Source organism: Halictus rubicundus, chromosome 5 (genome assembly GCF_050948215.1).
Source record: "Halictus rubicundus isolate RS-2024b chromosome 5, iyHalRubi1_principal, whole genome shotgun sequence".
NCBI lineage: Eukaryota > Metazoa > Arthropoda > Insecta > Hymenoptera > Halictidae > Halictus > Halictus rubicundus.
Genome location: NC_135153.1, coordinates 21,143,478 through 21,166,859, shown reverse-complemented (window position 1 = coordinate 21,166,859; position 23,382 = coordinate 21,143,478). Strand labels below are relative to the sequence as shown.

The following is a 23,382-nucleotide window of genomic DNA, read 5'->3' as shown; positions in this document are numbered from 1 at the left end:
AACGGGGGGAACCAATTCTTCGTGAATCAACGATGCCTTAGATCTTCGATAGAGAAATAATACCATTGGAGTATCTCTTCACGGTATCATTGGCAAAAGTATGGAGAGAGCATGGTATTCTATTTCAAATAATCGCTACTGAAGTGTATCGCGAGATTTAGTCGATGACTTGGTGATCGAAATACGTAGAAAATGTAATACGTATAAATGTTGTATTCATACATGTATACAGGGTGGGGCATTTGAAACAGGTAAGTGACACAGTGCTTGAAGACAGAAGAAAATGCATCGGACCAAACTTACTTGATGTCGAGGAGCTCATAATTTGACTAATATTTTTATAGGTCGAGGCGTCAAGGAGGTACGAAGGTCAACTCTGTTTTCTGTTTTTTTTTTTTTTTTTTAATGGAACGGTATGGTTTTGTATTTACACTCTGATAGCGTGTTTCAAGACTAGTACAATGGCCTATTAAAACGGTCGTTCAAGGTAACCGAAGATCAACTGCAATAGAAAATAAATTGTCGCACTATCAGAATGTAAATAAAAAACCATACCGTTTCATTTAAAAAAACCGAATTGACCTTCGTATCTCCTTAACGTCACCACCTATAAAGAAATTAACGACAACAAATTGTGAGCCCCTCGATACCAAGTAAGTTTGGTCCGATTCATTTTCTTCAATCTTCGAAAGCAAGCCAGTTATTCGGGTAACCTGTTTTAAATGCTTCACCATGTATATATATGATAAAAATCTGTATTGTTAATATTAGATCGTTCGATTTTCGGTAGCCAAGATGCAAGAGACGGCGGAGAACTTAGAAGTGCAGAGGTGTTTCGACGTGAGTCGAATAGTCATTAGCAGAACAGAACATAGAGATTTTCCGAAGAAGTGAAGAGAACTGAAAAATTGCGGATGAATCTTCCGTGTGTCTTCCGGTTGACGAACTCTTCATCGTGGTCGGAGACGCTTGGAACGGCTGTCTTGAACAAGAGCGTGGAAAAGTTGACGCCAGAAAATTCGAGGAATGTCAGACACACGTTGAGTTTACCCTTGCAGTTACAATTTTATTACGCGTACTTCGATAGTTATAATAAAATTATAATAAACTACAGTTACGCGTTGCGAAACTAGATTACGTATAACCAAGGCCTCGGCGAACATTTCATTTACTTCTTCCAGAATAACAATTAGTCAACGTATCACAGAACATCGCTTACAGAATGAAATTTCTTAAACCAATTATACATCGTAATTTTTCTTTTTTTTCCCCTCCCCACCCCACCCCACCCCACCCCACCCTCTGTCTGTCTCTCTTTCTCTCTCTCTCTCTCTTTTCGAACACGTTTATTCTTTCTTATATTTTTAAATCGCCACGCAATATCACAATGAAAATGGTTCGTCGCGCTCGCGATTCCTCGTAAAAACCGTCCCGGCACTTCCTTTGTTGTTTCGGAACGAATCCCGCTGGTCGCACAACAAGAACCAAAACTTTTTGTAAATTTAAGACTTGCTGGGGGAGACGCATTTTCTAAAGAGCTGTTCCGTAAGAAACTTTCGCGAGATTGCCAAGCCTTACCGCTTAATCGCTTAACTATGTATTTACCTAGGTGAGGAACGTCGATTAAAGTAGTATACTGGACTGTACGTAAATGAAAAGATAGCTAAATACGGCGTGAAGCTGTACGTGTACGTAAACGAAGCGAAAAGTGCAGTAGGAGTTGATTCACGCTGCCCGTCAGGCAAAACACATTCATTCTTACGCCAAAATGAATTTTTCTGAGAAAACACAACCTCGACCATCGAGGACGACCCACGTTTCTCACGTATGCATCGTCGGCACAACATTCTTCCTCCAAATTTTCTTGTCGACCCTTTAAAAGTGTCTGTGTCCCAAAAATGTCGGAAAACCTTGAAAGGTTCCTCAGGTCGTTTCAGGTAACTCTTTCCTTAGCGAAAATTTCCGCCTCGGCTTTTTCAAGGAGATCACCTCCAGAACCCTTTCAAGGTTTTCCAAGATTTTTGGGACACCCTATATAGTCGGACATACGAAAGAACTTTTGAATAAACCTTCCCTCTCTCCGTAGTAGAGTTTTTGTTCCGAGTCTTTTCAAGTTACTCGTTTCTTCTCTTTGGAGAAGAAGGCCTGGGCAACTAGCGCTCCAGAGCAACAAACACGTATTCTTCTACCAATTTTTCTCGCATATTTTTGGTATCATCGACAAAAATTAGTCAATTTTTTATTTTACGATTGCCACATTGAAGCCTCGATAGGGGAATTAACCTACTTGACATTGGTCAATTGAAAACATTCGTATCTTCGGTATCGATCGATCAATACCGAAAAACGTCAACGACATCGTGAAAGTTAAGAACGATTGTTCGAATGTTAACTCTCGTGTACCGAGAATACACCTAGATCCGTTATACACGTTAGAAAAATGTATAAGTTAATTATACATGCGCTATCTATGGATACACGTAACTATACACTTACAAAATAATATCCTATTTCCTTGTGGACGTGTTAAAGTGAACCCAACGTAAGTCAATGAATACCAAAGTAGCAGTTACTTGATTAGATCGTACACGAGGGTTAACGATCGCTCGCTTCGTCCCTTCAAGCGCTTCGTAAAACCACGAAAACCGATCGACGAACACGCCTACTCTTTCGCGACGCGAGCGATCTTGAATCTTGATTTTGTCGAATCGCGAGAAAATAATCCTCTCTGAAAACCGTTATCGGCAATTTTGTCTTGTCCGTGCGTAGTAAGCGCTTGAAGGGTCAACGATCGCCTAACGGATAACGTGAATCAGTCTTAAGTCGCGTAAGATTCACGGTCTATTCTCGAGAAGGTGGTTCAAGGACTCGAATCGAAACGGTATCTTTCGACGATGAAGGCGCGTCTGTGGATGGTCGAATTGTGGCGTTGAAAGTTTGCCTTCTGCTTGAATCCCTTGTCGCAGATGCTGCAGATGTATTGCGGTGGTTTGCCGCACTCGTCGTGGAGGTGTCGCTTCAGGCTGCCCTTGTTCCTGTAGGATCTGCCGCATTTGTGACACGGGAACGGCTTCGGCAAGAAATCTTGGCCCCGCAAAGACGAATACCTGCTCCTCGAGCAACTACCTGCAATTTAGAGGACGAAACAGCTCGGTTACTCGATCGAATCACGGCTAAGCTTGTGCGCGAAGACGATTATCCATAGAACGGATATCTTCAATGATGCCGATGTTCAAGCTGACGATCCAAGTCGTCGCTAGGGCAACGTCCCTAGAGCGGCCTCGCTCCACCGTAACAACAGCTAGGGACGTGGCTATAGCAACGACGAGTATCACAGGAAGAGGGGATGGGGGGGGGGGGCGTGCGCGCTCGTCGTATGCGTTTATCAATCCCATCCAATGCCCTGTGTACAGTAGGATTCCCTTTATCCTTCGGATCTTCGATTCCAATTTGCGTGGTACGATTTGAAAGCGATGCTGATAAAAAATGACGACAAATGCTACGAGAAGCGTCGAAAAGGATAAATGGAGCTCTCTACGGTACATCGTGTAGCGCGCAAACGTTTTTCTACTCGGAAAAGTCTGGGAGTGTGTGACTAACGGTCCCCCGCGGCAGAGAATGATCGATTGGAGGGAGCACGGTTATACCCCAGCGAGAGAAGAGGTGGTTTCGGTTGATCTTCAGTGATGGCGCTGAGTCGGATCTTCGGGTGACGAAACGGGTGGAAAAGAAATAATGAAACGTCGCGGACAGCGATCTGCGTGTTACTTCCGTTAGTTTATTTTCAAGAATAGCGGAACCGCGGTGTCGCTCGATTCGAGAGACTCGCGAAGCTTCGACGACGTCGAGCTACCGTCGCGTCGTTCAACCAGCGACGAACAAACGGAAAGAAGTTCCGCGAGTCTTTCTCGCGACGCGCACAATTCGCGGGTATCTTCGAGTTCGTTGTTCAGATCTTGAAGCCGTGGACGTTCGCGCTGTGTCGCTGGAAGTTCGACTTCTGCTTGAAGCCTTTCTTGCACACGTAGCAGATGTACTGGGGATTCTTGCCGCATTCGTCCCGCATGTGTCGCCGCAGAGTGTCCTTTCGCGTGTAGGACCGTCCGCAGGAGTAGCAAGGATACGGTTTTCGGTGGTGGTCCTCGTATTTTCTGTCCCTTTTGTACTCTGCAATCAAAAAGGATGCCCGAAGGCGGACAGTCGAGTGTCATTCAATGGAGCTCGATCTTGTTTGCAAAGGACATCACTCGTGTAAATACAAGGATCGCGAAGCGGGGCTAGCAGCTAACGACCACCGGTTGACGAATCACAGATTTCAGGGTTCCTTGCACCGATCGAACACGAGATCCTTTAACCCTACGATTCCTACGAGACGAAAACTCATGCAGTCCCACAACCAGACCATTTCGGCTGCTTTTCTCGCTTCGAAAAGATTTCCAGGAATCAACCATTTTTTCGGGAATTTTCGATGCAAGCGAAATAGTCGAAATTCTTTAACGGGTTTGCCAAGTTTTTTCCTTGCAGAAAATTGAAAATTAGACCAACGCGATAAAACACTTGACGTCTTACCTGCTTCTCTCCGAGCCACGCTTCCCATAGAGAACTTTTTCGAGTTGACTCTGAAACCAACACAAAAGAAAAAGAAGAAGAAACGACATATGCACATTAAAATATAACAATAACGGATTCGAAGAAAATTTATTGTTAAGGTTTCAGGTTAAGAAGTTACTGTACAGGTTCATCCAGCTCGTTGTAATTAAAGTCTGTTATCGGTCCGCGTTAACCACAGAATTTTCTACTCCGAACGTATGTCATCTTCCAATCTGGTGTTCTATTAATCGCCGATCTCCAGGAGTGTATACTTTTTCGACAAAAAAGAAATTTTCCGTTGTACGGAGTCGGTTGGGTCAGCGGCATCAAAATGACCGCTGTTTGCTGCCCGGGAAAATACGATCGCGAACATCGATCAAAATTTACTCGAACCGGACTCGAAGAGCATCGTCGAGCGACATTACGTTGAACGCGCTTCGGTGGTCGTCGAATTGTTGAACGACGCGCTCGTTCTCCTTTTCCAATCGTACTAAACATCGCCGAGCCACTCCTTTTTACAGAACGTTCAGTGTCACAATCTAGATACCGATCTGTGAACTCTACCTACGGTCCATGCTTGTGGTATTCGCAAGTGTGTTTCTTAACTTTGTTGCGTACCTCGCTAGACACTGAATCTACTTCGGAGCGTTTTTCCATCTTGTCGTAAAACGTGCGTAGTGTTTTGTCACTTGTTTGGAGAATGCGTGCAAAAACGTCAAAGAAAAGAAGGAGAAGAAGAAGTCGCAGTCACGCGGAAACGATAAAATTTTTCCGATCCGATTTTGGATTCTTTAAAAAATATATTGGCGAAACATCTTCGTTAGAAATACGGCTGGTCCGGTGAACGTCCACAGGACCTGCACCACAGAAGACCGGAATCGCTTCAAAGTATTTTGTGCATGTTCGTCATGTGATAGGTCAGATGATGTTTCCGTTTGAATCTCCGGCCGCAGACGGTACAACCGAACCTCGGCTCTGTTCCGCATTCGTACCGCATGTGCTTGTACAAAGAGTCGCGTCTGGTGTACTGTTTGCTGCAATTGCCGCAGTAGAAGGTCTTCGTCATCGGTTGTAGCCTCGCGTAACCTGAAAACGAAACGGACATCGATTAGAAACAGAGTACTCGCTTCGGTCCCGGCACGATTCTGAAACCGGAGAACGAACAACGAAGGGGGGAGAACGTGCCAAGAGGACGGATCTACGAACCGAAGATCGGTCGATAGATGCTCAAAACGCGTTCACCGTTGGTCGTACAATTTTATTCGACAGAAGTACAGCTTTCTCTAACGGTGTCGTCGAAGTGAACGCACGCTGGTTTTCACTGGTACGTTAACATGAGAGCTACGTTCGGCCGGTCCAACTGATGGATAGAGGACATGTGTTTCATTAAGTGATGCTTGTGCATGAATCGATAACCGCAAACTTTGCAACAGAACTGTGGCAGTTTTCCGCACTCGACGCGTCTATGTTTGAAAAGCGACTCCTTCCACTTGTACGATTTCCCGCAGCCGCTGCAACCGAACCTCCGTTTCTCCGCGAGCTCCTTCTCGTGGCCCGACGCCGGCTGTTGTCGAGAACAAAACGACGACCGTCTCCCTCCATCTGGAAAATGTCGCAAACAGAAAACACTTTGTAATCTCGATCGAACTTGACCGTTCCGCGCTGCTTTAACGATCGGGGACGAGACATTTTTCTGTTTGATTCGGATTTATTGAACGGTGATACTCTGTTGTGACCCTTCGGCATCGTTCGCTTCCCTGAAACGATCTTTGAAAGATTCAAACGGTTTTCTCTTTTTGCACAGATTCTTCAGTTTATTTCGTTTCCGAGCGAAAGAGATGCGGGCACGCTGGGTCGATCGATTACAAAAATAATACACGTCGCTTTTCATTATGAAAAATCACTCGAAGGAGAGAGAACGTTCCGTAACTGGTAAGCGCTTTTGAGCACAACGGTGTGCTGCAGTCTCTATACGGAAACAAATCGTTTTTGTTTCGTCCACAACGCGATTCTACGAAACTAATTCGTAAGCCTAACACAAGACTATGTTCTGTTACAGTTTCAGGGGAAAAAACAAAAGAAAAAAATAAAACAATGCGAACCCAGAACAAAATCGCGTCGACCGTGAAACGGTCACGCCGAAACAGTTGGACCAACGCAAAGTAAATTCTTCTCGGACGAAGTTGTATCGAACAGTTCGAATCGGGCAGCCTGTATAAAAGTCTCCAGAAACTTTCGATTTTGAACGTGTACCGGAAGAACAAGTGTACGTGGAACCCGTGGTGAATTAAGTATCCAACTTTTGGTGGGAAATTCATAGCATATACTTGAATTCTTCCAATTTGCCCACTGCTTTCAACCGCGCTTATTCATTTTTCCCATAAATGCATAAAATCCGCAGTCTATCGATTGCTTGAGCAGTTTTTTGGTAATAGGGAAACATGCGTATCGTACAATAAATAGTCAGAAGAATTGAACAGGAAAGAGCACACTTGTACTTGAAGGCTATCTGTTTACGTCCCGAAAAGGCCTAGTCAATGGTTGTTCTGAAAAAAATTCTGAAAAATCACTTGTTTTCACTGCCGTCGGACGCGAGAAACCCCCCTTAAGATCCGGATTCGTTCGTTACACGCGAAACAGGGACCCCTACTAGAAACACTGCCGAAATCGAAACACTCGACGATACCGAATAGTCCGTGGCAACGAAAGTCCGTCAGGAGGAACAATGTAAAAACCACAGATTTTCGACGATCACGAAGTTCAACAGTTCGTGTAGTCCGGATTTCTCGGATCTTTCAGACGACAGCTTTTCAGGTGCTGCGTCACGTGGTGTTTGTGCTTGAACATTTTTCCGCATTGCGGGCACGGGACGTTCGGCATTTTCCCGCACTCGTATCGCAGGTGTCGATCGAGGGAGCTTTTCTGGCTGTAGATTTTCCCGCAATTGCATACGTGCTTCTTTATGTTGATCGAGACTGCCGGGGACAGCTCGTAGCCCTCCAGGTGGAATCTCTCGTCCTTCAGGCTGAACAGGCCCAGCTCGTCTGAAATCAGAAATCATTTAATCTCGTTAAACGCTGCCGGATCGTGTTAGCGTACAGTGTCACGAGGTTGCTTAACACGCATTGTCTTCTTTCTTCTTCGACAGGATTTACATTTACAGGGTAGTAGTCGTGTGCCTGGTTTCGTTCGCGTTAGGTAGTCGATGTTTTCTGGAACCTTCGGAGATAAACTCAAAGTCGCTGTTACGTACATACAGGTGGACTAGAACCAAATTTCTTACTGTAATTCATTGGAAAACAGAGGCTTGTAATCGGATGTGCCAATTATACTCGAAGGATCAACACGGTAGCAGGCATATTTTATTCTTTGACGGCGTTTAACGTAGTGCAGAGCCGGGCGCAACTGGCGGCCCATGCGCGCTCTTTCTTCCTCTGTTATCGGTACCTACCAGCGTTTCCCACCATTCGACTGCTATACTGTTTTCAAAGAAATAGCGTGCGGACCGCGGGACCCAGTTCCCCGGCTCCAGAGATAAAGTCAAGCTAGGAGTGGTGCTGAAGAGTGGAAGAACCGGCAAACTAATGGTGGGGGTTGCGCAGCGACGGCGGGGAAGAAATTGCCCGACTCCGATGTATGTAGTGCGAGAGAGAAGGAATAGGAGAAGGAGCGTTCCGTCTTCCGGGCTCGCTCGCCAGCTAGAGGACTCTTCGTCTTCGTAAGGTCGTCTAGCGGACCCTGCCTGCGGACGCTGGGATGTTGGAAGGCAGTCGAGGACGGTAATATATAGAGATCGGTGACGGATCAGAGAGAGGCATGTCTAGCGGGAAAAATGATGTTCGCTGTTTGTCCATCTGCTAGCGAGCGTAGGAGGCAACCGCCACAATTCTAACACATTGATGATCAAAGAAGCGTTTGTTACTTTATAATGTACAGTTTCTATTACAAACTTGGTAATTACTATGTAAAACTTGATATTGCGCTGTATCCCCTTTCTATGTATACCTAGGACACATCTTTCCGCGAATAAAATGGTATGGAGATACTTTTGTTGTTCCAATGAAAGAAAAATCATAAACTGCGTTGGAAGAAAGCGAATACAAGAATACATGTTGACATTCGTTTCGTTTCGAGGCCCTCTCACGGGTTACAATGCAGTTCGGTGACATGGCGTAACCACATGACTAGCTTGTTCGTTGCGAACGAGCATTTCTGGCAGCGATAGTCGGTGCCGCACTCGTTGTTCTGGTGACACACGATCGAGAACTTGTGCTTGAAGCGGCGCCCACAGTGGCAGACAAAGCGACCTGAAAAAGAAATAAAGTAGGCGTCAGTGCGGAGGAAAAGAGTCGCACTCGTCAACGCAGAGTTGCGAGTTTTCAGCGAGATTCACCGTTTGGTCGAAACAATACGCCCCGAAAGAATCTTTGTTTGTAAAACATAGACGACGAGACGATCATGCAATCTATTTTGAGATCGACAAGACGATTCTGGGCCGAGAAAATGTCGAAATTATAAAATAAATCTCTTTGTTACGAAGTTTCGTTTTCAAGAAAATTCAGTTTGGAAATTAACTGAGCGCACTTGCGAAGGTCCAAGAGGATTCATGACAGTAGGCGAACGCTCCTGATACTGTTTACTAAGGGACCGACATCAAACTTTTCGTTCAGGCGACGCGTCGGTCGACTCGGAAAGGTGACTTTTGTTTAGACACAAACTCGAAGTGTGAACGGAAAGTCCATGGATACAAGCTCCGCGCTTAACGTGTTAATAAATCTGCAAGCCGAATTTCCTTTGAAACCGCGAACTTCTCACCAAAGCATTTCATTTTGTATTTTCTGCGTACTGTGTATTTGAAGAGAGCCTCGGAAGTAGCAAATGACGAAGAACCAGGAGAAGAGATTGTCGCTGAAGAATTAAATTCAATTATTTATTATTCGTCGAGTATCCTCGCTAACACAATGGTTATCAGTGATACACTCACAATGGTAATCGTAATTTGAAATTCGCAGAAAATCATAAACCATAAAGAATATGTCGAATATGTAACACCCGTGACTCTCGTTGAAATCACTCCTCCGATCTTTCCATTAAATGTACATTTTCTCACACGCGTTTACTTAGATGAATAATAAATATTATGCAATTATAGTTTGTTTTTTGTTGGTTTCTTTCTTTCTTTTTTTTTTTGTTTTTTCGTTCTCTCCCTCACTCGCGTACAATACTAGTCCGTCTACCCAACACTTATAATCGTTGCCCGTACCTCTGAAATCCCTCCTCGAAGGAGGGAGACAAAAGAAAAGAAAAATGTCAAACGCTTACGTGCTAATTATTATCATCGATCCCTTTGAAAGCAAGAGGTATCTCCATTTTCGGAATTCGTAATCGAGCTTCCGGTTTCGTCCGTCCGTCATTTCTCTCGCGACGATCCGAAGATCGTCGGTTTCTACATCACGCAACGCACATTGTAAACGATACTTTTATTTATATACACAGCACTACGTGGGTGTTGTTACGCTGCGCTCGTGTGCGCGTGTTTCTAGACACAATGCTTTTGATTTTGTCACCCGCAATAATGTTCGGACACTCTTAAGAAGACGATAATTTTTTTAATGATGGACCATACCATTTGGATGTTTTTGAGAAGGTGGAACAATTAGTTTATTACATGGTGTGTTAAAGAAATGTTGAAAACATTTCAATTAGTCGGAGTTGCAGAGGAAATACAATAGATTGCAAGAACTTGGAAACAAGTAAATATTTCTTTCCCTCTTTAATAACTTAATAAATTCTCTTAATGATTGAATTCTTTCAAATTGCATCTATCCGTTTTTACCATAAAAGCACAAAAAAATTGTAAGAAACAACTTTTAGTATTCTCTCCGCAATTTCCAACTTCTAAAAAGAAAGAAGAAAAAAAAAGAAAAAAAAAAACAACAAAAATTCGAGTCGTACGGTCCGATAATAAAAACAAGTTATCGTCTTCTTAAAAGTGTCCGAATATCATTGCGAGTGACGATCCTGAGTGCTTACAGGGTGGCAAACAGAAAGTTCAATATGATTTCTTAGTCAGATTTGAAAGTTAGTCACTTTGACTCTATCGGGAGAAATTAATATCCTTTGTTTCTATTTTCTTCTAATTTTAACATCATACTGAATTTTTTTTAAACTGTCTTTCATCAATATATATTATTCCATGAAAAGAATATTCGTAAGCGCATAAATGTTTCGGTGAAATAATACGACAACCACCCTGTATAGTTTCAACTGTACAAACGTACACAACGAGCCGTGTGACACAACATACGTGTCTTACATTATAAAGTGGCTTCAAAATAATTCTATAGGCATTTGGTGTGCAACCATTCGCTGGCGCGAACGATAACTCGAGTATTGCATAGCTAGCCTCGCTAATATTGGCACAAGGTTGCAAAATCAACGGAAGCGCGCCAAAAAGAAGTTCAATCGGACTCGTTCGATGGATCTTCGCGCAACACAGTGTAGACAATAAAATTCTAGGAAGGAAATAGTTTCTTCTCCAATACTTCAATATCAAATGAAAAGCTAAGACCATCTTTCTTCTTCGGTAACCTCGTCAAAACCACGAAGAAACATTAAAAGTAAAGAAGATATTCCGTGTACAGCATTCTCTACGTAACTGTCGAGAAGATCTCTACCGTAACTGTTAAAATTGTATCCCCACCGCTAGAGTGGTCCCCCTTGGAACCAGTCAAGCGGTAAACACGCTCGACTTGGTTTTCGAATTGAAAATCCTTCCTCGCGTACGACACGCTGCAAAGAATGTAGTACCTAGTTTTAGAATTGTCGAAGATACAACGGTTACGGAAAGAATACCGAATTAAATGAAACAGCCAGCCTACGCTCGATCATAATAGCTTTAGCGAGGATTCACGCGCTAGTACCATCGAATGAGTTCGACGAAACGATTTTCCAGCACCGTCTCGATCACTTTGAACCCATTTTCCTCTAATAGAACATCCTACATCGCGAACGGAAGTTGAAAAACGACTTCCACTCGCTCTAATTGCCGCGGCTACTTCGCTTCGCGGCATTAAACGCCTCGTAATAAATGTATACCTCTCACTTCGTACAAGTTTTGTGTTCAGTCTTTACGCATCTGTCTACTCTTCATCCGCGTGCTAAAATCCGGACCATCGTCGTTCAACTGTTAAACGGAAGAAGGTTGGCGAACGCAGGCTTTCATGTTTATTCGCTTAATAACCCTCTCGCGAACGTTCGTCGTTTTACATAGCTTTCCGTTCGTTTTGTTTCGTTAAATTTTTTTAATTTGTATTTCCCCTCGTTGGAAGACACGTTCTGTTCCCCTTCGCGGTTCTCACGTAGTCGATCTGCAAAAACAGTTCTCGACCTGTATTCCGGCACCGGACTGATCGAACAATGGTTTTCGAGTTTGTCCGTATTATTGTTGTTTTTGTTTTTGTTCTTGTTTTTTCTTTTGTTGTTGTGTGTGTCTCGTCTCGACAACGCTAAAGATCTGAACTCTAAAAATAATTTTGCGGTTCGAGAAAACGTATATGAAAAACGCGACGTCGATATAACAATAACATTCAGTTGACACTGATAACAGTAGCGACTCGGATCACATTTTAGGCACATGGAGGCGACCCGGGAGAGTCGCCTTTACAAAAATGGCATCGAATTCTTTGGCACAAAGAAGCTCGCGAAGAAACGGAAGAGGTTGGCGTTCGTATCCGATACCGCCATTCGGTCCTAAGTTCGTCACGGAATTTACGTCTTAACACATTGACCGCCATCGCACGCCGGTCTAATCGCACCGCAGAACCCTACACATACCGACGAAACTCAACACAAAACAGATTTCCCAAATCTTTCCGATCTCGCGAAAACTTCAATTTTCGCGAGCTGTGCGCAACTAATTTTCTACACAAGTAACGACAGAAAATGATTTGGTTACCGCCGTTTGATCGTTTTGTTTCTCAACCTGTACCGTACTTCTGACTCATCATGCTGTGTTGCTCCATTGTTCCGTAAATAATAACAGAATTTGTTACGTTTGTCGCTGCGGAAGCATCGTTTCGTTTTTCAATCGAAACTATGAGAATTTTCAAACGATTTGTTAAGATTCCTGTTGGGACACAATTAGTTGATTGTTCACATTTCTTGTGTAGCTTTGATTGGCACAGCAACAGCAAAATCAGAACAAAGAATAAGAACGTAAACGCTTCTCCAAGAAGAAGAAGAAGAAGAAGAAGAAGAAGAAGAAGAAGAAGAAGAAGAAGAAGAAGAACACTTTCTTATCTCGGCAAGAATAGAATAGAATTTTCTGTGTTCGAATTAAGGCGTTGTTTATAGCCACGATACGAAAAACTTTACTTTACTTTGGTTAGTTTAATTCAACTAGAAATTTCATTGCGGCTCTACTCTGCTACCTTCGAAGAAAGAAATGTTCTGGCATTGTGCGAGTTTGTTTAGTTACCGATCTGGCTGTCAACGTGTTAAAGTGATTCGAGATCAACGAGGACGAGCACGTAGAAGTTGAGAGGTTCAAAGTGTAGCACGCCCGGGCAATTGCTGCTCCGAGAGTCGATCGCGTAGAATCGGCTACCTACCCCCACTATCGTGTTTTGCGACCTTACTTGCCTCGATCATCAGACCCCCACCATACTCTTATGGAGTGTGGGAGAATTCCCCTCTCGCGATTCTACGTCACCGATTCTCGAAGCACGAATCGCCGAGGCGTGCGCGAGTATAGCTCCGAAAGCCTCGTCGATCTATTTCGCATTCGAATAGCGTGTCAAGGTCTCCTCCCCTCTGCCCCGAAAATCGCGGATACTGCGTGTCAATCAAAAAATGTGATTGCTCCGATCGGTATTGTCCGAGTGAAACAGATCGACGAAGACGATCATGATTTCTGACACGAAAGACGGGTAAGTCGAGTGAGAGAATAGTCGAGAGATACCATATCGACGACCACCGAAGGAAAGAAGCGGTAGATCGTCGTTTCCAACAATCTATGTCTAGCTTAGGTTCGATCGAACAATTCTCAAGATTAAAGATTCAAGATTTTTTAAAGGTAAAGGTTAGGCGAGAAACTCGCTAGAATAGTTCGGCACGAGAAATGCCCAAGGAGACAGAGCGAGACGGAGAAAAAGAGAAGAAAGATAGAGAAACTGGAAAAATTTTCTTCCCCCTTGGTAAAATACGCCTAAGTCTACGGGTTAAATACCAGATTCAACGCCTCTATGGTATTATCGATACGCTTCTTTTTTTTTCTTTTTTTGTCGCTGACTTACGCTTGCCCGGTACGAGAATCATCGTCGGAGTTCGGGTTTTGACTAGAATTCTGTTACGGAGTAATTCTTTGTCGAGTCTTTGGTCCTTGATCGAGGATTTTCTCGAATTCGTTGGGTCTCGAAGGAAGCTCGTGTAGCGAAATTTACCGCGAGGATCGCAATGTGCCCCGCATTTGTCCTCGATAATTAAAGGAATTATCGCGAGGTCGAGGTCACTTTCGAAGATACTGGTTATATTGCACGTGGAGTGACGGGAAATCGAATTGTACAAGGTGTCCGAAAAATATACTTCCTTGAAAGGGGCGATTCCAGAAGTGATTCGAAGTAACGTTTTACTTTGCAAAAATGTTAGTCGTTAACGAAAAACGAGGACCAATCGGAGCGTCGCTACAGCGGACCGATTACAGGGATCCGTCCCCGTAAAGGGAAAAGTAACTGCAAAAGGTCTCAGGAATCGTACCTTTCAAGGAAGTTCAACATTTTTGGGACACCCTGTAAAGTCCGCCTTTATACGTAACTCGATGCTATAGTAGAACCTCGCGCGATCTGTTTTTACACTATCCCACTTCGTATTTTGCCACTCGGCTGCTCAGGATATCGGGTAGCCGTCATAGTCTCCACCGGAGTCGCCAGATCAGGGGAATTGTCCTCTCTCTGCCAGTACCGGATTAGTCACGTGTCGTTGCGACTGATTCTCGACAGAAACGCAACGCGTCACGTGACCGAAAGCGCTTCCGTGGCGGAAGCGTGAGGGAACAGCGTCTCAGAAGGGAAAGGTAGAGTGGGGAGAAAAGTTATCACCTGGCGATTCTGATCCCCACCACGAGTTTCAAAACTTGTAACAACTCACGCTGGAAGTCGCTATAGTATGGAGAGTTCCGAGAAATAAACGAGATTGCAACGAGCGAGGTTCTATTATATTGTCAAATTCAGAAAGAACGGTTCTTTATGCCCAATTATTCAAATCGTTCGCATCTAATCAATAAATAAGTTGAGAAGTCATATTCCACGTGCGTCTATCCAATGACATTTTTACCGCGTTTTCAGCCAACATTTTGCCATCGTACCAACTAAAAATGGTTCTGTGAAGTATCGGCCACACAAATTCGTATAAATAGTTAACATTATCACAGTGATCCCCGCGCGATAAAAATTCGAACTCGACGGATCCATCGGGCCGGCCAAACCGCGCGGAAAGACATGTTTCTGTTTGAATCGCGCTGTATACGATTCACAATTTCATACATCGCTGTAAAGTTACTATGCAATATGTATATGTGTCTATGTATACATATATGTATAATCTATTTTTTATATATATATATACAATATATATTTTTTTGATTCAAATATACTCTCTATTTCGGGTACTATAATGTTAGGTTAGCGGCCCTGTTAGGCCTTTCTCTAAACTAGACGATTCTACTTCAGACGAAAGGAACCAAACCGAAGTTGGTCGAACGAACGCGACGAGAACGAAATCTTTCGAATTCGTTCGACCATTTCGTCGATCTTGAAACTACTCAGAATCTCCGACAAAGGTAACGCAACTTCCGCTCGCGCGCGACTGACCGTCAACCACGTATTCAAATACTCGAGCGCTCTCGCGTTTCACTCGCCGAACAATTAAAAAAGCAAGGATGCTCGAACGATCCGTTCGAACGATCGTAATTAGACGACAAGGGTATCGATGTGAAAAATTTAAAGAGAACCGGGCCTGAACAATCTCAACGATGCCTGAGACTAATGTTTCGAGTCCGCTCTGCCTTGTCTCTATCGACACGACACTTCCGGTCATCGCGCGGGAGAAACGGCCACGAACAAGGGACACTTATCTGACTAGATTCTCCGAACGTCACTTAAACTACAACTAGAGAGCTAGAACCGGGATGCTACTACTGTCGGAGATTTTTCGTTGCACCGAGAACATCGACTCGTCTCACTGTGAGAATCGAGGCGTCCTCCTATCGTGACAGGACGCCCGGCACGAGTCCGTTTCGATCGTCGCGGACCTTTATCGTCGGTCGACGATCTTTACCGTACTTGACCACGATCGCCGCCGCGTTGGTCATCGATCGGTTCGATCAACGGAAGGGATGGAATTCCTGTTGCGAAACGTCCATCCTCCACTTATAATTAGTACAAAAATAATTGGGCGATTTAGTTACCCGCCAAGGCCTCGAAGAGATCCCGGAAAAGCATTTTCCTACTGCTTAAACACCGTCATGGTCGATAATGCGTTAATAAATAGCATTATTCTACCTGCGTCATTGTCCACAGTTCAAAACTGAATTACCGTAAACTGTTCCACACCGAATCTTCAGGGTATTAACAACTTTCGAGTTTCATTCTGAAAATGAAGAAACTAGGATGGCACGATCAGACTTTTATGGAAAATACGGGCACAGACGTTCGTTCCTTTTCCCAATAATTGTAACGAGTTGAAAGTAACAAGATTTTTAGGTTCTTCAAATGTTTTCACGGTTCTCTATTCGATCTAGTCATTTTTCCGCATAAAATCTGCAGTCTAATCATTAGCAACCGGAAAAGTGTGAAAGCAATTGGCCAATCAAAGTAATTTGCGATGCTAACATCGACAACATGAAATTTCACTTTTTCTTTTCAGCCTGCTGCGTTCCGGCGGTCTCCTCGAGCCTCTTACAATATTCAACAATACGTTTTACATCATATTCCCCTTTTATACATGGTTAAATGGGATCCAACAACGGCATTGCGCCACGGCAACGCAACCGTTTGAACAATTTATACGTTCTCGCCCACCGGAGAGCACATCCTCTAATCCTCGTCGCTGCGTTTACAACGCAATGCTACAGAGCAAAATGGATTTTCACTGTTTTGCATGACGGAAATGTATTGTCGCATGTATACGGCTGTGTCGAATCGCGTCAATCAGGAACACACGGTTGTTACCGTTTCGATAAATAACTAAAATCTCAATATCAGACGAGTAGGACTAAAGTAAACGCGAAAAAACGAAATGACGATTAAAACCCTTTTGCTCCTAACGCCGGTTATAGCCGGCGACGTCTCTTGTAAGCAGAGTCGCTCGATCGGGGGAATTGACTCGAATGGGAGGGGAAGAGTTACCCTCTCTCCGTCGGTACGGGATTCGTCGCGCGATATCGTGACATAGGCACGACAGAGACGGAACGCGTCGCTTGTCCGAGCCGTACCAGAAACATGGGAGAGCAGTAGAAGCGGAAGGTAGAGTGGGGAGACGAGTCTTAATCCGGCGACTCTGAGTTCTCGTTCAGTGGCGACGGCACAGTCGCAAGACTTGCGTCCCCAAACTACCTTACCCTTCCACGATTACCTTCCCTTAATCGATTCGTGCCTACTCGAGCCTTCGTCTAGCCTCCCTGTACGGTGCTATGGCGCAGCGAACCGCCGTAGCAAAAGGGTTAAACAGCCGTCAACAGAGTGGTGATAATTAATCTTTTGAGGATAGTTGTTCGTACACACCGCGTACGGATTCGGAGACTGTCGTTTACCGATTGGAAATGATAGGAAGTCGTTCTACGGATCGGTGCACGCCCTGTTTACCGATGTTATCCTCGCTATCGGGGAATATTAGTTGCTCCCTACCTGCGTCACTTCGTTCGCCGTTCACAAAGATTAAGAGCGTGTACCGATGCATAGAATACTAAAGCAACCATAGAACTAACTTTAGCTTGGATTATCTAACCCGGTTATCTAGTTTCAACCTCTCGCCTGGTATAGAAATTCGCCTCCCTGTCCGAGAAAACACTGACGAGCCCTTTGTGGGAAAGCTTCCGAGGCAAGAGGTGAGAAGGCTACACCAGGCGAGGAATGAAACAAACCCGAGAAAAAAAAACAAAAAAAAAAAAGACCGCGATCTAACGTTTCCCCGATTCTCTGTTGATTCTGAAGATCGCTCGCCTGTTCCTCCGTTCGGAGGCAGGAAGACTCTTCTTCCTTCAGGCCCTCTGGTTCACGGGGGTGGTCGACTGGGGCGGCTGGGGGACCACGTGGCGGTGGTTGATGTGCGCCTTCAGGTTCCTCTCGTACTTGGAGCTGAACGCGCAGTGAGGGCAGTTGAAAGATGGCGCTTTGCCGCACTCGTACAGCAAGTGTCTCTTCAGTATGTACGCGTTCTTGTAGCTTTTCCCGCAGCGAGAGCAATTGTGCCGTCGGTCGTGACCGGACCCGGAGATGCTACCGATCGATCGGTTGTTGTTATTGTTGTTGGCGTTGGCGTTGCGAGCACCGTGCCGTGACGGACAATGGAGTCGGGCGCGTCGTTGCGGCGTCAACGGCGCCGGTACCTGACTGGCGCTCGCACCCGCGCCCGCGCCCGCACTCGCATTGGAGCTGGTGCTCGCGCGAGGAACGCGTCTCGTCCCGTCCGAGTTCCAGCCGAGGCTCGCGAAGAAACCTGCGAACAATCGAAACAGAGGTTCCGACCAGGTCGATTAGTAGCTCCCGAATCTCTGCCGCCACTCTACGCGGTCGTTCGTGTTTACACGACTGCTCTTTACAACGGCGCGGGCCATGCGATAAAAAAGAAAAAACATTCAAGTTCTCAAGCTTAGCAACAACGAGCATGTCATCGGGATTAGGATCAACGGGGGACGATTACTATCTTAACAAGGGGCCGGGATGTTTGTTATTCTTGGTGATTCTACTTGCGGAGGATCTCCCCGACGGCTGTCCTTCGCCGGAGGAGATTCTCGGGATCCTGACGCGGATTTTGCGGGCATGATCGCTAACGATGTAATCTTGCAAGACGCGGATGGATCGTCGGTGGAATTTCGGTTCGTTTACGTTTCGCGTACCTCCCGATCGGTGTCCTAGATTCCTGTCTGGGGAGGCCGGTCTTCTGGATGCCGGCACCTGGAACTCAAGATATTCTACGGTTAATGATCGAGTTGGATTCTGTGTTCGGACCACAGGTGTTTGATGCTGAAATTCCTCTACGATTACGTACGCTTTAGATTTACATTCGCGGTACAACGGAAGAATTAAAGTAGAACGCGATAATGCGCACCGGTGGTAGCGGATCGGCTAACGCGCACACCCACGGAACCCTCCGACTTTTCCTAACCTTCGTACGTATTCGGTCGACGGGGGGTCCTGATCCCATACGCGTGTTCTCACCGTCGTTAAAAGGCTAAACGATACTCTTTCTTATGAAGAACTTCTTCGATCGCAGAGCAGCCTCTTCATGGCAGGACACGATCTTCACGGATGATTCACCCCGGAACACCTGCGAAAAACGAAGCTGGTCAGTATACGGAAACGTTGCGTCTCGTACCATGTGCAGCCTCTTCCAGCAGTATTTTCTTTTGATCGTCTTCTTCGTTTACGCAGACGCTTCCTCCAGCCACGCGTTCCACGCTGGAAAGCCTCGAGAAAGTGGGGACGCCGAAGTACACAGGGAACACAACACAGCGCGCTTGCCTTTCTAGACTTTATTTTGCTCTAAATCGAATACAAGGCTCTCTACAAATTGACAAAAAAAAAAAAAAGGAGGGAAACAAGCATTTTGGAATGTTCGAAAAGTCGAAACGATACGTGTACAAAGAAATGAAAAGGAAGCACAGTGGTAGAAAATAGGAGGCGAACGACCGGCCCGTCGGTACGGACGCGAACAAACTTCCGTTTCGGATTACTTACCCGTGAGAAACAATTTGTATAGAAAGGCCCGCGTCAGCCGAAATGCCGGACGTTGGTCGCGTTCAAAGGACCGACCGGTCGTTCCACAAAGAAATTTTTACAAGCAAGCGACTTTTTTTTCTTCGCGCGATTCATCGAAGCCAATGAACGGCGGCGACACGTTCCGTTGTGCTTTTCTCGCCATTTTCTTTTCAATAGGGCCGCGCGAAATGGCGGCCGTATGTGACGCGCGACGTCCGTTCTTGCGACCGATGTTGTTCGAATTCTCGGCGAACGACAACGCGTACATTTCGGTTGCGTTCTCGGTGCTGTGTATATTCTCTCTTTTTTCTCTCTCTCTCTCTCTCTCTCTCTCTCACTCTCTTTTGCCCTTTTTTCCCCTTCTCGTGTACTTATGTGTACACTCTCTGTGTGTGTGTGTGTGTGTGTGTGTGTGTGTGTGTGTGTGTGTGTGTACGTGTATGTGTGTGTCATATGTCGTGTCCAGCATGCATGCGTATTGTCGTCGCGAGGAAAACAAGAATAAAAGCAAAAACAAATGATCTAGAAAGAATATCATTATCATCGTAGCGTATCATCGTTAATAATTATTGCTCTCTAAATAATAATAATATAAAATGGTGAGAAAAATGTAATAATTAATAAATCATCGTTCGTTGGCAAATACATGGCGACAAAGAAGTTACGATTACAATGTATGTTTTGCGTTGAGGCGCTGAGCGGAAGTTGCGTTAGTTTTTAGCTCTTTTATTTTTTCATCTTGTTTTTATACGTGCTCTCTGTTCACTCTCGTTCAATCGAACCCACTCATTCTCCCTCGTTTATACAATCTTTTTCTGTTTTTAAATACTCCCATCATTCTTTCCGCCTCTTGTGCTCTCTCGCATCCTTTCGATGTAACATTATTCAAAACGTTCGCGCACTCTCGCACTCTGTTCAACACTCATTCGTGTTCACTGACTCGCACTCTTTCTCTCGCACTCTCTCTCTCTCTCTCTCTCTCTCTCTCTCTCTCTCTCTCTCTCTCTCTGTCTCTCTCTCTCTACAGTCGAGTACTGTGCTTGTACTAATTGTAAGAATATCGTACTTAAGCTCGAACGCGGGATTCTCTTCTTCGAGCGCACGCGGTGAATTTCGTTGGCGCCACTAATACTTTTGTCGCTGGTGAACGGTTCAGCATGATGGACGTTTGCGCCTGTGGATCCATGGGACGCTGACTCGAAAAGAGAATCCCACGGTCGATTATTTACAGGACGCGCCGGAACACGCGATCCAATCCCGAGGATTTCCCGGGTTCGCGTGGAAAGACGCGAGAAAAATCACAGAACCTCTTCTTCTCGGATGAAAAGGAGCGGCGCGTTGCTGTGTCCGTTGTGTTGCGGGAGAGTGGACCGCCTGTTTCGAGACGGCCTGTATCACGCAGCCTCGCGGCTCGGTAAATTCACTATTATTTATTACAGATAATTGTACTGCTTCTATTTAATAAAAAAAAAAAAAAAGAAAGAAAAAAACGAACGGACAAAAAGAAACGTAGAGGAACCCGAGTACCGGTGTACTCGTCGTTTAACGGGGAAAAAAAAAGAGAAGATACATATAGGAAAAAAAAACTAATAATAAAAAGATATTACAGAAGGGGAAAAGAAGAACGAAAGTTGCAAGAAGGAAAGCGCCGCTACGCGCTGAAATAAATATTGAAGTAAGAGTAAAAACGCGCGGGAATCACATTACGGTTGTATCAGGAGTCGAGGATCAAAAGAAAGGAACAAATGTGTAACGCGTTAAAGGATGGTGGTGGTGGTGTCACTATGTTATTGTATAATATGGATCGACAACGAAGATGAGTACGTCTTAGCGGATATATGTATTGGCAGTATAAAGGCGAGTGTGATCGAGATTTAATTCTGCTTCCTTCGGCGTAAATAAATAATTTCTAAAAAAATATCACTGGTCTCAAGATGTCCGCCGGGTGTCGGCAGCCACTGTCTCGCGCGCGCGCGCGAGTCTCGGTATCGCTTCCGGTGAATTTCTCCCGACCCCTCTGTTCTATTAAAATATCTCTTTGACAGGTTCTTCGAGCCGTCGGATCGAACGCCGATTACGTTAGTTTTTGCTTCCACACCAAATTTTGCCTCCGAGAATTTCGTTTCGATACGCGCGAAACGACCCACGGCAGAAATTCCCGAGGGCCCGGCTCTGGCTATTCATCGGAGCTGCGCGACCGTTTGTCCTTCGATCCGCGACACCCGGCTAATAATACCGTAAAAATTCGTTCATAGCTGGATATGCGCCCAGCGCCTCTTCATTTCTTTTTTCTTTTCTTCTTTTCGTTTCATCTATCCTAAATTCTAAGTCGTACTTGAAGGCACTTAACACAAGGCTCTCTCGGTTCAAAAAGCTACTTCTAACTTCTTCCCTCGGTTAATCACCCCCGGATCGTTTTGTTTTCTTTTTGTTCTTTCTTCTTGTCAAGACATCCCTCCCGAATGTTCGCTGCTCGCTGCGCGTAAAAGCTACGAAACGACTCCCTAACGGGTATAATTGTCCTTAGTTGGGCCTAGTGATCGAACATCGTGTTAATCTGCGACTTTTTATTTTCCCGCCGTTCCCATTACCTTTCACCCCTCCTCCTCGCTCTCCCCCGTCTCGGTGTTCCTTTGAAAAACCGTTTTCTCGCTTTAGCGTTTTCATTGATCGATCGTTGAGACCGTGGTCCAAGAAAGCAATCGCGTTGAACGTGTAACGTGTCGGACGTTACAAAACTTTAAAATTCGACTCGTTTTTACAATTATCAACAACGCCAACGAATTTCGATAAAAATGTGTCGCAGTTCCTGACTGCGCACTTCTCGCTCAAAAATTTCTTTTATAGTACGATTATATTTAGTACGATATATAAATATATATAGTACGTTTCTTGTTTCTTTTTTTTTTGTCATGCGAAAAGGAAATCCACGTTCCTTAGTCGCCTGCGCGATTTTTTACCCCCCCCCCTTATATGTATCTTTTGTGTTTCATCGTAGATTCTTTTTTTTTTTAAATCTCGAGCCAACCTATATTTAACTAGACTGGGAAAACACCGGGCGGTTAACGATAAAAGTACGGATCGTTGTAATACGAAAACAAGAAAATCCTAAAGATAAAGATAATTTATTCTCTTTCGTAGCGGATGGCTCGCAAGACTTTCAGCAAGGATTCGTTTCCTGTTAGACAGAAGTTCCGATTGCGATTCGTCCGACTCGCCTGTTCTCAACTCGTGCTCGTGTCCCGAGCTGGTGCAAGTTTTCGACGCTGCCTGTCTATAAGTATCTTTTATATAAATTTTTCTTTTTATTTTCACTTCTCCTTATCACCTAAATGTCCGCCCTGTTTTCCTGACGCGATTCGTCGAAGGACTTCGATCGTTTTTCGTTGGACCACGATCCTGTTTCACCGTTACCTTCGAATTCTTCAGTTTGCTTTTGGAAAATCTTTCTCTTCGGAAAATCGAGAAGAAATGGTTCTTCTTGACCTAAACGATTTTTTCATACTTTATCCGCGGGCGTTTCAAATTTAAGATTCATTCGAACGCTAATTGGGAGTAATAATGTTATCCTCTATCTATAGAATAATGACATCTTGGAAACTTCATTGGTATCGAGAGGCTCGTAATCTTACTAACGTTTTTTATATGTGGAGGCGTCAAGAAGATACGAAGGTCAACTCGAGAGTGCTTCGAACAATTTATTTTCTATTGCAGTTGAACTTGAGTGACCTTCGTAATAGGTCATTGTGTTCGTCTTGAAACACCCTATCGGAATGTAAATGCAAAAATCATACAGTTCCATTTACAGCAACACAGT

The 23,382-nt window shown here is 44.7% G+C and overlaps 2 protein-coding genes across 2 annotated transcripts in view; both read right to left on the bottom strand.

The window, feature by feature from the left end:
• Nucleotides 1-157: 157 nt before the first annotated feature.
• The window catches only part of LOC143354564 (uncharacterized), a 47,599-nt gene continuing 24,374 nt past the window's right edge, over nucleotides 158-23,382 (bottom strand). Inside the window, exon 3 of the mRNA XM_076788804.1 lies at nucleotides 158-466. The gene's annotated coding sequence lies outside the window, so the exon portion shown is untranslated. The remainder of the gene's footprint in view (nucleotides 467-23,382) is intronic.
• LOC143354572 (uncharacterized) lies at nucleotides 3,920-4,881 on the bottom strand. Its single transcript, XM_076788813.1, has 2 exons — nucleotides 4,570-4,881; nucleotides 3,920-4,167 (listed from the first exon to the last, which is right to left on the bottom strand). The coding sequence occupies exons 1-2, from the start codon at nucleotides 4,664-4,666 to the stop codon at nucleotides 3,950-3,952; spliced, it is 315 nt and encodes a 104-aa protein (XP_076644928.1). The 5' UTR covers nucleotides 4,667-4,881; the 3' UTR covers nucleotides 3,920-3,949.